A 12,288-nucleotide genomic window follows, 5' to 3' on the forward strand; every position below is an offset into this window, starting at 1 on the left:
TTCCTCATACAAAATGTCCTCTTGCCTCTCTAGTAGTCTATCTTTTTCATTTAAAGCATCAATCAATTCATTGATCTTTTCTACTTTAGCTCTATCTAATCCTTTAAACAAGCTAGTATAATCTACTTCATCATCACTAGAATCATCATCACTAGAAGTAGAATACTTAGGGGTTTCTCGAACGCTTACCTTTTTCTCCTTTGCCATGAGGCAAGTGTGGCGTTCATTGGGGAAGAGAGAAGATTTGTTGAAGGCCGAGGCTGCTAGTCCTTCATCATCGGAGTCGGATGACGAGCAGTCCGAGTCCCATTCCTTGCCAAGGTGCACCTCGCCTTTAGCCTTCCTATAGCTTTTTCTTCTTCTCCTTCTTCCCATGTCTTTCTTCCCCCTGGTCATTTTCATTATCGGGACATTGAGCAATAAAATGACCTGTCTTACCACATTTGAAGCAGGAGCGCTTTCCCCTTGCTTTATTCTTGTTGGGGTACTCCTTGCGTCCTTTTAATGCGGTCTTGAAACGCTTGATGATGAGAGCCATCTCATCTTCGTTTAGCCCGGCCGCCTCAACTTGTGCAACCTTGCTTGGTAGAGCCTCCCTGCTGCTTGTTGCTTTGAGAGCAACGGGTTGAGGCTCGTAGCCGGGTAATGGACCATTAAGCGCGTCGTCTACATATCGGGCTTCTTTCACCATCATGCGCCCGCTCACAAACTTTCCGAGTATCTCCTCGGGCGTCATCTTTGTGTACCTGGGATTTTCACGGATGAGGTTCACAAGATGAGGGTCAATAACAGTAAAAGACTTGAGCATAAGTCGGACGACGTCGTGGTCCGTCTATCTCGTGCTCCCATAGCTCCTAATCTTGTTGACCAGGGTCTTGAGCCGGTTGTACGGTTGTGTTGGCTCCTCTCCCCTGATCATGGCAAACCTTCCTAGCTCGCCTTCCACCAACTCCATTTTGGTGATCATGGTGGCGTCGTTTCCCTCATGTGATATTTTGAGGGTGTCCCAAATTTGCTTGGCGTTGTCCAAGCCGCTTACCTTGTTGTACTCATCCCTGCACAAAGATGCTAGCAAAATAGTGGTAGCTTGTGCATTTTTATGAATTTGCTCGTTAATAAACACGGGGTTATCCGTACTATCAAATTGCATTCCATGTTCAACTATCTCCCAAATACTAGGATGGAGAGAGAATAGATGACTACGCATTTTGTGACTCCAAAAAGAGTAGTCCTCTCCATCAAAGTGTGAAGGTTTACCAAGAGGAATAGAAAGTAAATGAGCATTGGAATTAAAAGGAATACGAGAATAATCAAATGAATAATTTGAATTAACCGGTTTCTTTTCTCGCCGTCGTCTCTTGGTGAAGAAAAAGAATTGTCGCTGTCGTAGTAGACGATCTTCTTGATGCACCTTTTCTTCTTCCCGTCCTTCTTCTTGTGACTCGAGCCAGAGTTAGTGGGCTTGTCATCTCTAGGCTCGTTGAGGAAGGACTCCTTCTCCTTGTCGTTGACCACCATCCCCTTTCCCTTAGGATCCATCTCTTCGGGCGATTAGTCCCTTACGTGAAGAGAACGGCTCTGATACCAATTGAGAGCACCTAGAGGGGGGTGAATAGGTGATCCTGTAAATATCAACAACTAATAGCCACGAAACTCGGTTATAGAGATGTTAGTATGGCTAAGTAGCGAGCTCTTGCGAACACACAAGTAATCACAGAAAAGCAATCACAAGAGACAGAGTTATCCAATGGTTCGGCCAAGTAACACATGCCTACTTCCACGTTGTGGCGTCCCAATGGACGAGGGTTGCACTCAACCCCTTTCAAGTGATCCAATGATCAACTTGAATACCACGGTGTTCTTCTTTTAGACTTTCTCCTGTTTGCGAGGAATCTCCGCAACTTGGAGCCTCTCGCCCTTACAATTGATGATCATAAAGAAGCACAGAAGTAAGGGAGGGGAGAGCAACACACACAAGACTCAAAGCGAGAGCACAATCATGCACACAAGTCACAACTTCAGCTCAAAACACAACACAAGGAGTTCTCAACTCAAATGGAGCTCAAGTCACTATCTCAAAGAATCAAATGTGTGAGAATGGAGTCTTGGAGTCTTAGGCTCTTTCTTGTAAGCTTGGGTGACTCCTCCATGAGCCTAGGGGTCCCTTTTATAGCCCCAAGGCAGCTAGGAGCCGTTGGAGGCCAACAAGAAAGGCCAAAGTTTCCTTCTATCGGGTGGTGCACCGGACAGTCCGGTGCACCATCGGACAGTCACTGTAGCATGTCCGGTGCGGATCTCCTTCCTAATTTGACGCAGCCGACCGTTGCAACTCCGGGCTGGTTGGCGCACCGGACACTGTTCGGTGCACACCGGACAGTCCGGTGCCCCTGCCGACCGTTGATGCGGGCCACGCGTCGCCCGCGGATTGTGCGACCGACCGTTGCGCTGGCGGCCGTTGGCTCACCGGACAGTCCGGTGCACCACCGGACAGTCCGGTGAATTATAGTCGTACGCCGCCAAAAACTCCCGAGAGTGGCCAGTTCACCGGAAGCCAGCCTGGCGCACCGGACACTGTCCGGTGCACCACCAGACAGTCCGGTGTGCCAGACTGAGCTGAGAGTTGGCTGCTCGAGCCAAATCCTTTTCTCCTTCTCTTTTCTCTGTTTCTATCACTTAGACAAGTATATTAGTACACAAAAACCAATGTACTAAGTCCAGAAACATACCTTGTCTTTGTTTTGCACTTCTCTCTTCATTTAGCACAAATGAACTTAATTAAATGTGTTGGGCACTTAATCACCAAAACATGCTAGAAATTGCCCAAAGGCACATTTCCCTTTCAAAAACACCTTCCCTTCTTTTCATGCTACGTAAAGAAAAAAGCCCTTCTATAGCAAAGCTGTTGTATGATGTCGACAAAAAGTTTCCTGGTAAGATTGTAATTCCCAAAGGTTTGCTTCGTGCTCCGGCACACTTTCATTCATCATGTAATTGCCGAAGGTTTGCTTCGTGCTCAATCTTGTTGTTGATGCGACATGATGTATGATGTAATGCTATGCGAAATGATGCGATGATATGATGCAGCATGATGTTTATGCCGAAGACACATATCCACACGGAAACACTCTCGGACTTTGCATCCCCTTAGGGACATCTTTTGAGTCTCTTCACCTTATATTTCGGTGGCATTTAAGCTCTGCATCCCCTTAGGAACGACTTTGGAGCTTCTTCACCTTCTATTTCGGTGTCATTTAAGCTCTGCATCCCCTTAGGGACGACTTTGGAGCTTCTTCACCTTCTATTTCGGTGGTATTTTGGCTCTGCATCCCCTTAGGGACGACTTTGGAGCTTCGGAACTTACTCTGTGCTCCCTTAGGAACGACTTTTGTAGCTTTGGAACTTACTCTGCGCTTCCTTAGGAACGACTTTTGTAGCTTCAGAACTTACTCTGTGCTCCCTTAGGAACGACTTTTGTAGCTTCAGAACCTTGTTAAGAGGAAGCATCCCATTCGATGATATGAGTTCAATATTATTACATGAAATTGGAATTCAATCCTTCGTGAATTGTTTTTCATACAAGAAAAATAAAATGGCAGAAAAGATAAAGATGCACAAGAGGTAGGATATTCTTTAGTAGATGTGCTTGGATTCAGGCACAGTACTATTGACTGTGCGAGCTTCGGACTCCTCTCAAAAATCGCGCTATTGTTGAGCGTGTTGGTGCCCTTCTGGCTGCTGGCTTTGGGCCAGATTAGGTGCTAGCGGTGGTGGTGGTGGGAGCTGGGCACAGGAAGCTTGAGAGTGGCTTGCCGAAGCGACAGAGGTCATAGGCTGTTGATTACCTACGTACTCTGGGACATAGGGAGAATAGCATGAAGCAGTATGTAGGACTAGCTTTGGCTGATTCTGCCGTGCTTCAGCTTCGCCAATCTCTTTCTGCTTCTAAATTGTGACTTGGCATGTTCTTGTGGTGTGACCTTTGTCTTCGCCGCAGAACAAACAAAACAATCTTCTGGGCTGATCTTTGTATCTTCCTCCGAAGCTTCTGCCCCCTCTACCTCTTGGAGCTGGTGGCCTGAAGGAACTTTGTTGCAGCCCTGATGATTAGGAGCTGTGTTGTTGCCTTTGAGGTTGGCTTCGCCTATCATCACTTGGGCTGGTGTTATGGATTGATCTGACATGCCTGCGGTGGAATCTTCCTCCGAAGGCCCTGGCCATCTCAGAGTATATGTAAGCTTCTTCCCTTCTTTGCCGGAAATCATTATCAGCTCTGATGTATTCATCCATTTTCTGGAGAAGCTTCTCCAAGGTTTGCGGCGGCTTCCTTGCAAAATATTGTGTCGTTGGTCCTGGTCTGAGCCCCTTGATCATGGCCAAAATGACAATCTCATTGGGCACTATAGGCGCCTGGGCTCACAGTCGCAGGAACCTTTGGACATATGCCTAGAGGTACTCCTCCTGGTCCTGTGTGCACTGGAACAGAGCATGAGCTGTGACTGGCTTCGTTTGAAAGCCCTGGAAGCTAGTGACCATCATGTCCTTTAGCTTCTGCCAAGATGTAATTGTCCCTGGCCGAAGAGAAGAGTACCAAGTTTGCACTACACTTTTGACTGCCATGACGAAGGATTTCGCCATGACTGTAGTATTGCCCCCATATGAAGATATGGTTGCTTCATAGCTCATCAGGAACTGCTTCGGGTCTGAGTGCCCATCATACATAGGAAGTTGAGGTGGCTTGTATGATGAGGGCCATGGGGTAGCCTACAATTCTGCTGCCAAGGGAGAAGCATCGTTAAAAGCAAAATTGCCATGATGAAAGTCACCATACCATTCATCATCATTGTATGAATTTTCTTGACAAAGCTCCCTGTGCTGGGGCCTTCGATCCTGGTCATCTTGGGTGAGGTGACGCATTTCTTCGGCGGCCTCATCAATCTTCCTCTGGAGGTCGGCGAGCCGAAGCATTTTCTCTCTCTTCTTTTGGACCTATTGATGGATAGCTTCCAGATCCCTGATTTCTTGGTCCAGTTCCTCCTCCTGAGGTGTTGGGCTGGTAGCCTTCCTCTTCTGGCTCCTAGCTTCGTGTAGCGTCTCCTGATTAACGTCAAGTGGCTGTAGTGTAGCCCCTGGCGCTGTTGTCTTCTTCGGCGGCATGACAAAGGTCGATGCTTGCCGAAGGTGGTCGAATGAGTTCACCGGAGGTGGGCGCCAATGTTGGTCCTTGTTCTCGGATGTTATACATCAAGAACAAAGCAACACAATTATTAAAGATTAGAGACCTTCGTCCTTCGAAGCATTATCTCCCCTGGGATATAATGATCTTCAGACGAAGGTCATGAAGGGCATACCTTCATCATTTCAGTGGACAAAATGTAAATAGAGACATGAAACACAAAAGAATATAAACAATCATCACAAATCATTAGATTATTTATATCTTTATTTTATAAACATGAATAAACGTCAATGATATTTATATTACATTTATACCTTCGACTTGATAGAAGGTGGAAAAGCAGGAGTGACGCGAGAGTGATTACAATTCAGCGTGAACAGTACGGTGTTACTGTTCATCTATTTATATGCACAGGACACAGCCTGGACAAAATTACATTCATGTCCCTGACATTTACTGTTGACCATAAGGCAAGCTGTCGAGGACTAAGCAGTCTTTTCTCCTTTAGGTCGGTTTCATCTTTCACCATTGTCCTCGTGCTAAGCCGAAGCTTCTTTAGCCATAGCTTCGGAGCTAGTTTATCCTTCCTCCAGACCGCACCTTCATACCATGCACACCTTCATCTCAAAGCAGAATCCTCCTGTGACAGCATGTTATACTGGGAAACATGTTAGTTAAGTTTTTTAGGACCTTCAGAAGAGGAAGGCCCCCAACACCAGGCCACTTACTTTGTTGTATTCATCCCTGCATAGAGATGCTAACAAAACAGTAGTAGCTTGTGCATTTTTGTGTATTTGCTCATTGATAAACACAGGGTTGTCAGAGCTATCAAAATGCATTCCATTTTCAACAATCTCCCAGATACTAAGATGGAGGGAAAATAAATGACTACGTATTTTATGACTCCAAAAAGAATAATCATCTCCATCAAAGTGTGGGGGTTTTCCAAGTGGAATAGAGAGCAAATGGGCATTCTAATTATAGGGGATGCGAGAATAATCAAAGGAATAATTTTGATTAACCGTTTTCTTTTTCGACGAAGAGTCTTCGTCGTCGTCATCCCTTGGTGAAGAGGAGGAGGTGTCGCTGTTGTAGTAGATGATCTTCTTTATGTGCCTCTTCTTCTTCCTGTCCTTCTTCTTGTGACTCGAGCCTGAGTCAGTGGGCTTGTCATCTCTTGGCTCATTGAAGAGGGACTCCTTCTCCTTGTCGTTGATCACCGTCCCCTTACCCTTAGGATCCATCTCTTCGGACGGTTAGTCCCTAAATGAAGAGTACGGCTCCGATATCAATTGAGAGCACCTAGAGGGGGGTGAATAGGTGATCCTATAAAATTCAACACTTAATAGCACAACTTGGTTATGAAATGTTAGTAAGATTAAAGCCAAGTTGCTATAGCGAGAACTCTTGAGAAGAAACCAATCACAAAGTAAAGCGACACAAGAGACACGGTAATTTTATCCCATGGTTCGGCCAAGTAAAACACTTGTCTACTTCCACGTTGTGGCGTCCCAATGGATGAGGGTTGCACTCAACCCCTTTCAAGTGATCCAATGAGCCACTTGAATACCACTGTTTTCTTCCTTATACTTGGTTTCCCGTTTGTGAGGAATCTCCACAAGTTGGAGCCTCTCACCCTTACAAAGTTGATCACAACAAGAGCACAAGAGTAAGGGAGGGAAATAAACACACGTAAGAATCACGACAATCACACGCACACAAGTCAAGATGTGAGCACACAAACACGGCGTAGGGACTTTACAACTCAAGAAGTGCTCAAATCCTAAACACGATGATCCAATTGCGTGGTTGAGGAGTCTAGGCATCTTAGAATGTTTAATGGAGGCTTAGTGTGTTGCTCCATGCACCTAGGGGTCCCTTTTATAGCCCCAAGGCAGTTAGGAGCCGTTGGAATTCCATTTGGAAGGCAATTCTTGCCTTCTGTCGGGTGGCGCACCGGACAGTCCGGTGCACCACCGGACATGAACAGTCCTTGTCTGGTGCCCGATCTCCTTCCTTTTTTGGAGAAGCCGACCGTTGAGCCCTCGGTCCCCTTGGCGCACCGGACACTGTCCGGTGCACACCGGACATTCTGGTGCGACCAAGTTACCATTGGCCTAGGCCACGCGTCGCCCGCTGATTGTGTTGCCGACCATTGGCGCGGGCACCGTTGGCTCACCGGATAGTCCGATGCACACTGGATAGTCCGGTGAATTATAGCCGCAGCGTCCTCGGTGAATTCCCGAGAGCGATGAGTTCGTCGCCGAGCCAGCCTGGGCACTGGACACTGTCCGGTGCACCTCAGGATGGATCTAGTTTGGTTGCACTTACCAAACTTCTTCAATCCAATCTTAGTTGATTAACCAAGGTTCCTAGCACTTAGAGAAATATGTTAGTACCCAAAAACAATTTACTAAGGCCAGATTCATACATTGATTCTTTGATTTGCATCTCTTCCACACTTAGTACATTTGAACCAAAGTAATTTGTGTTGGGAATCTAATCACCAAAACATTTATAGAAATGGCCCAAGGGCACATTTCCTTTCAGTCTCTAAAGCGTTAGAGGATACACCCTAGCTCACTCGCACTATCACCTACATCATAAGGAGTAGCAATACCACCCAATCTAGATCACATATGCCCAACCCATCCAGAACAAGTGGCATGTATGGGTGGTTCCCATGGAATGGATCTCCTGTAACACCCCAGCCACTCCCGGACCAGCGGTACTTATTCCTAGGAGTCGTTATGGGTGGTTCCTATGGAACAGTTCACTTGTAACACCCTAACCACTTCTGGACTGGCCACCTGGCAGGCACTATGAGTGGTTCCTAAGGAACGGTTCTCCTGTAACACCTTGGCCACTCCTAGACCAGCGGTACTTACTTCTTGCAGTCATGTAGGATCATATACCGTCCCTATAGACCAACACAAGTCTTTTTTACTCACTTTGTGCTCACTCATGTGCACCAGAGAAAACTTCTCGATTGGTCACCTATCCTAAAATTGCTCTAAGTCAAGCACGCTTAACCCAGAGGTTCTTTTGAGATAGGCTTCTTCTAAAAAAGATGGTGCACCTTATTAGTGTGAGTATTCTACCAATCCTATTAAGCCTTGGACTAGGATATCACAATCCACCCTAGCAAGAATATCATAATCCACCCCCTAGAAGACCGGCGTACTTGTTGGTCAACCCCAATCTAGAAACCTCCAATCTTGGCCACGTATGCTTCTAGTGTCGTCATATGTCATGCCATATGACCACTTTAGGCCATATGCGTCATGTCTCATATGCCCGAACCCCTAGCCGACACACGCCCATGAAACCATGAGGGTTGGCTCTGATATCATTTGTAACACTCAACCACTCCCGAATCGATGGTACTTACTCCTGATGGTCATCTAGGATCATAGACCATCCCCACAGACCAACATGAGTCTTTTCTACGCACTTTGTTCACTCGTGTGCATCAAAGAAAACTTCTTGGTTGGTCACTCATCCAAAAATTGCTCTGAGCCAAGCATGCTTATCTTAGAGGTTTTTTTGAGATAGGCTTTTGAAAAAGAAGGTGCACCTTGTTTGTATGAGTATTATACCATTCCTATTAAGCCTTGGACAAAGATATCACAATCCACCTAGGCCAAGATATCACATTTCCCAACTTAGTCTATAGAAGGACTAGACAAGACATCTCCTTAGAAGAGAAGCCCTACCTCTTGTGCCCATAACAGGCACCTCCAACTTGAGAACTAATTTCACAAAGAGTCACGCTCTTGGGAACTCCATGTACTCATATGTACACACTACATCTAATGCATAGAAACACCAAGATCACATTGTACTAGCAAAATGTCATAGAAGACTAGTTAAAACCTTGTTTGGTCCGCTCAACCTTAAAAATCACCTAGGAGACATGCTAGAAGTATCTCAACAGAGAATGACACCATATAGTAGTGGCACCAAGTGCCTAATCTGCACACAAAAAATCGTACAATACATGACATCAAGGCTTAATAATAGAGTGTATGTTAAAGCGAGCATGCAACCTATGAGTGGTATGTAGGAGTTAGGTTTAAACAAGGTAATGGCTCAAGCACCACACATCCTACCACAATGTCGTAATAAATATAAAAGCACTAGCAATCTATTTAGCATGCCTAAATGGGATACTATGAGGTTGGGTGGGATGTGGCACCTTTGTATAATGGCCCAGTTCCTTAGTGTAGTCTTGATCCTCCCCGTTAGGTTCAGACTCCTCTAGGGATTTTGTAGGAATCATCAAATTTTCATAAGCAATTTCTTGTGCACAAAGAACCAAATAGATTGAAAAAGTTCCAAATTCACTCAAACACAAAACCATGGCACATAGCTTATGTGACAAAATATTTGGACACTAGTTTCATATTTTTTGAGATCATATAAGTTTATTATCAAACTCCAAGGATTAAATTATTTTTTGAAAAAAAAAGAAAAAGGGAAAACATCATAAGGTGACACATGGCAACCTCTGAATGACTAGACTTTTACCATCTCTCAGGTGGGTCTGGTCAACAATCACTGTTGGTCGGTCCTTACCTTGCCTAGACGGGTCCTTAGTAGGCCTACTGGGTTGAGTTATGGGATAAATTGTGGCCTAGAAACATACCAGTCCACCAACCTTGGGACCACTTAAAAAATTGCATCTTGCACCATTATACTATTTAGATGTTTTTAAAAAACAATAATAACTTTTACATCGAAATCAAAACTAGACAAATTTTATACTTTCACAGAGCAGCAGAAATTTATACAATATGATTGAATACAAGATGTAGGACCCAATGGAGAGAATTTTTTTGTCTCCTATATGCTTGAATACCCAACATAATATCTTCGCAGCATACTATCTATCTAATAGAAAAATTATAATATAGTTAAATACTTAAGTAGTATCTAGTGGATAGAATTCAATATCTCATACATGCATGAGGAGTAATATCTACTAGACATGCAACATATTTTTATCTATCTAATAGAATATATATAATAAAGTTAAATATTATATGCATCACCTACTATATATAATTTGATATCTTTTAGATGTATAAGGGACTAAGAATAATATCTCTAGCACACATGCAATGCATTATCTATCTAAATATATTATATAATAGTTAAATATTAATTATACGTAGTCTAAACCTACATATAAGCCTACCCATCCCCACTTAAAGATCTCAGTGTCACACATAGACCATACATCTCACTTCGCCAAAAAAATTTCGTCAACAGTTGAAGTTATACCCATGGCAAAACTACTCTTGGGTTTGCTCCTTGCCCTTGCTATTCTAGGGACAACATCGGCTGCTGGTTGTGTACAAGACGCGGAAGACATGAAACGAGAGTGCAAGCAGTTTGAGCTATTCCCAGCGAACCCAAAGTTGCCACCGTCGGCAGCATGTTGTGCTGTGTGGAAGAGGGCAGATGTTCCATGCCTATGCAAATATGTTAACAAGGAAGTAGAGAAGGTATGGTGCATGGAGAAGGTTGTGTACGTCGCCAACTATTGTAAGAGGCCGTTTCAACCTGGCTACAAGTGCGGGAGTAAGTGAACACACCACATATATGTATACACACAATTGTGTCCATGTTTTATGCATATTGTTGTATGATGTAGATGACTTCAATCATGATTGATTTTATTTTCATGGTTTTTGCAGGTTATACAGTTCCTCTTAGTATGTAAAAGGAGTGGTTGGGACATGTGGTACTCTCTCCTAGAACTTTAATTTGAGATTTGTAACATGTGAGAGACTATTGAGAATAATATGTATGGAGTAATATGCTTCCTTCTTTTAAACTGATCTAATTACTTCCTTGGTTTTGTGTTTTAAAGGATCAAGATATCTAAGAGAGGATGAATGGGCTAATCTAAAATTTCTCACAACAAACAAATTCTAATGAAACCAACTTCACCCATTGTGCTTAAGGAACTATATATCTACTCTTAGCATAAAGTTTTTGCACACAAAGTTCAAACATTATTATAGTGTTACAATTCTAGTAATGTAAAACAAGAACTTAATTGCTCAAATTAAATGTTCAGAGTAAAGAAGGATTAGGAACATAATGATAATTTCCCGAGGTATCAAATAGTCGGTACTTCCTCACTAGTCCTTGTTAGAGAACCCACACAAGGGTTTTACCGCCCCTTGATTCGTACAAGAATCAAGTGCTCTCTATAGTTTGATTCTCAACACTTTGGCATGGTGAATCACGCGCAATCGTTTACAACATGAGTTGGGCCACCCATAATTCCATTGAGTGATCACTAAACTATCGATTGCCACCAAGGTATCCAGATGATGTCGAGCACAAAGTGTAATAAACACAAACTCTTACTTGACATAAACAAGCCCATTGAGAATGATTGATGCACACTTGTTCTATCCATGCACTAATGAGGTCTCTAATATCTATGATTATAAAATCTAAAACACTTCATTAAGCAAAGCCTCTTCCTTCAACTTCAATGGGTTTCATAAGATGAACAAATGGACAAGAGACCTCAAATATATAAAATGAGACTATAATTAGCATTCAAACATTCAATATGACATGGACTAAAATTTAGTAGCAATATCTAAACACTCTTAGGTCTCATTTGGCATAGCTCCACTCTATGATTCTCTAGCTCGGAGAGCTGATTCTTGAATAGAGTATTTCGAATTACTCTTTAGCAGAATTGAATATATCTACAAAAATTATTTGACAAATAATCCGTGAAGTGGTTCTTGAGAGGTTGAAGAGTGGGGAGCAGGTTGAAAACAACAAATTCTATGTTTTTCTCTTAATATTTTTAAAAGCTCCCGACCACAGTTTCTCCACGATCAGGTCCCAGCTTAAGCCCACCAGAAACCCTTTGGCAGGGTTTCTCGCTAGGGGCTTCTACTGTGGCTTCACATTTTTTATGAGCTGTACCAAACAATATTATAATAGATGACTTTCAGTAAAAACACTTTTTCATTTTAGGTTTAGTTTGAAAACTCTATTTTCTCAAGAGAAATTAGTTCATTTTTCCACGAGAAAATAGAATTCCTCGAAAAAATGGAGCTCTCAAACTAGCTCTT

At 43.4% G+C, this 12,288-nt stretch overlaps 1 protein-coding gene across 1 annotated transcript; it reads left to right on the plus strand.

Moving 5' to 3' along the window:
* The first annotated feature begins 10,378 nt into the window (after window positions 1-10,378).
* On the plus strand, window positions 10,379-11,053 carry LOC100286270 (uncharacterized). Its single transcript, NM_001159157.2, has 2 exons — window positions 10,379-10,762; window positions 10,879-11,053. Exons 1-2 carry the CDS (start codon window positions 10,465-10,467, stop codon window positions 10,902-10,904), a joined length of 324 nt encoding a protein of 107 aa, NP_001152629.1. The 5' UTR covers window positions 10,379-10,464; the 3' UTR covers window positions 10,905-11,053.
* Window positions 11,054-12,288: the final 1,235 nt, after the last annotated feature.

The sequence above is a fragment of the Zea mays genome, chromosome 3 (genome assembly GCF_902167145.1).
Source record: "Zea mays cultivar B73 chromosome 3, Zm-B73-REFERENCE-NAM-5.0, whole genome shotgun sequence".
Classification (NCBI taxonomy): Eukaryota; Viridiplantae; Streptophyta; class Magnoliopsida; order Poales; family Poaceae; genus Zea; species Zea mays.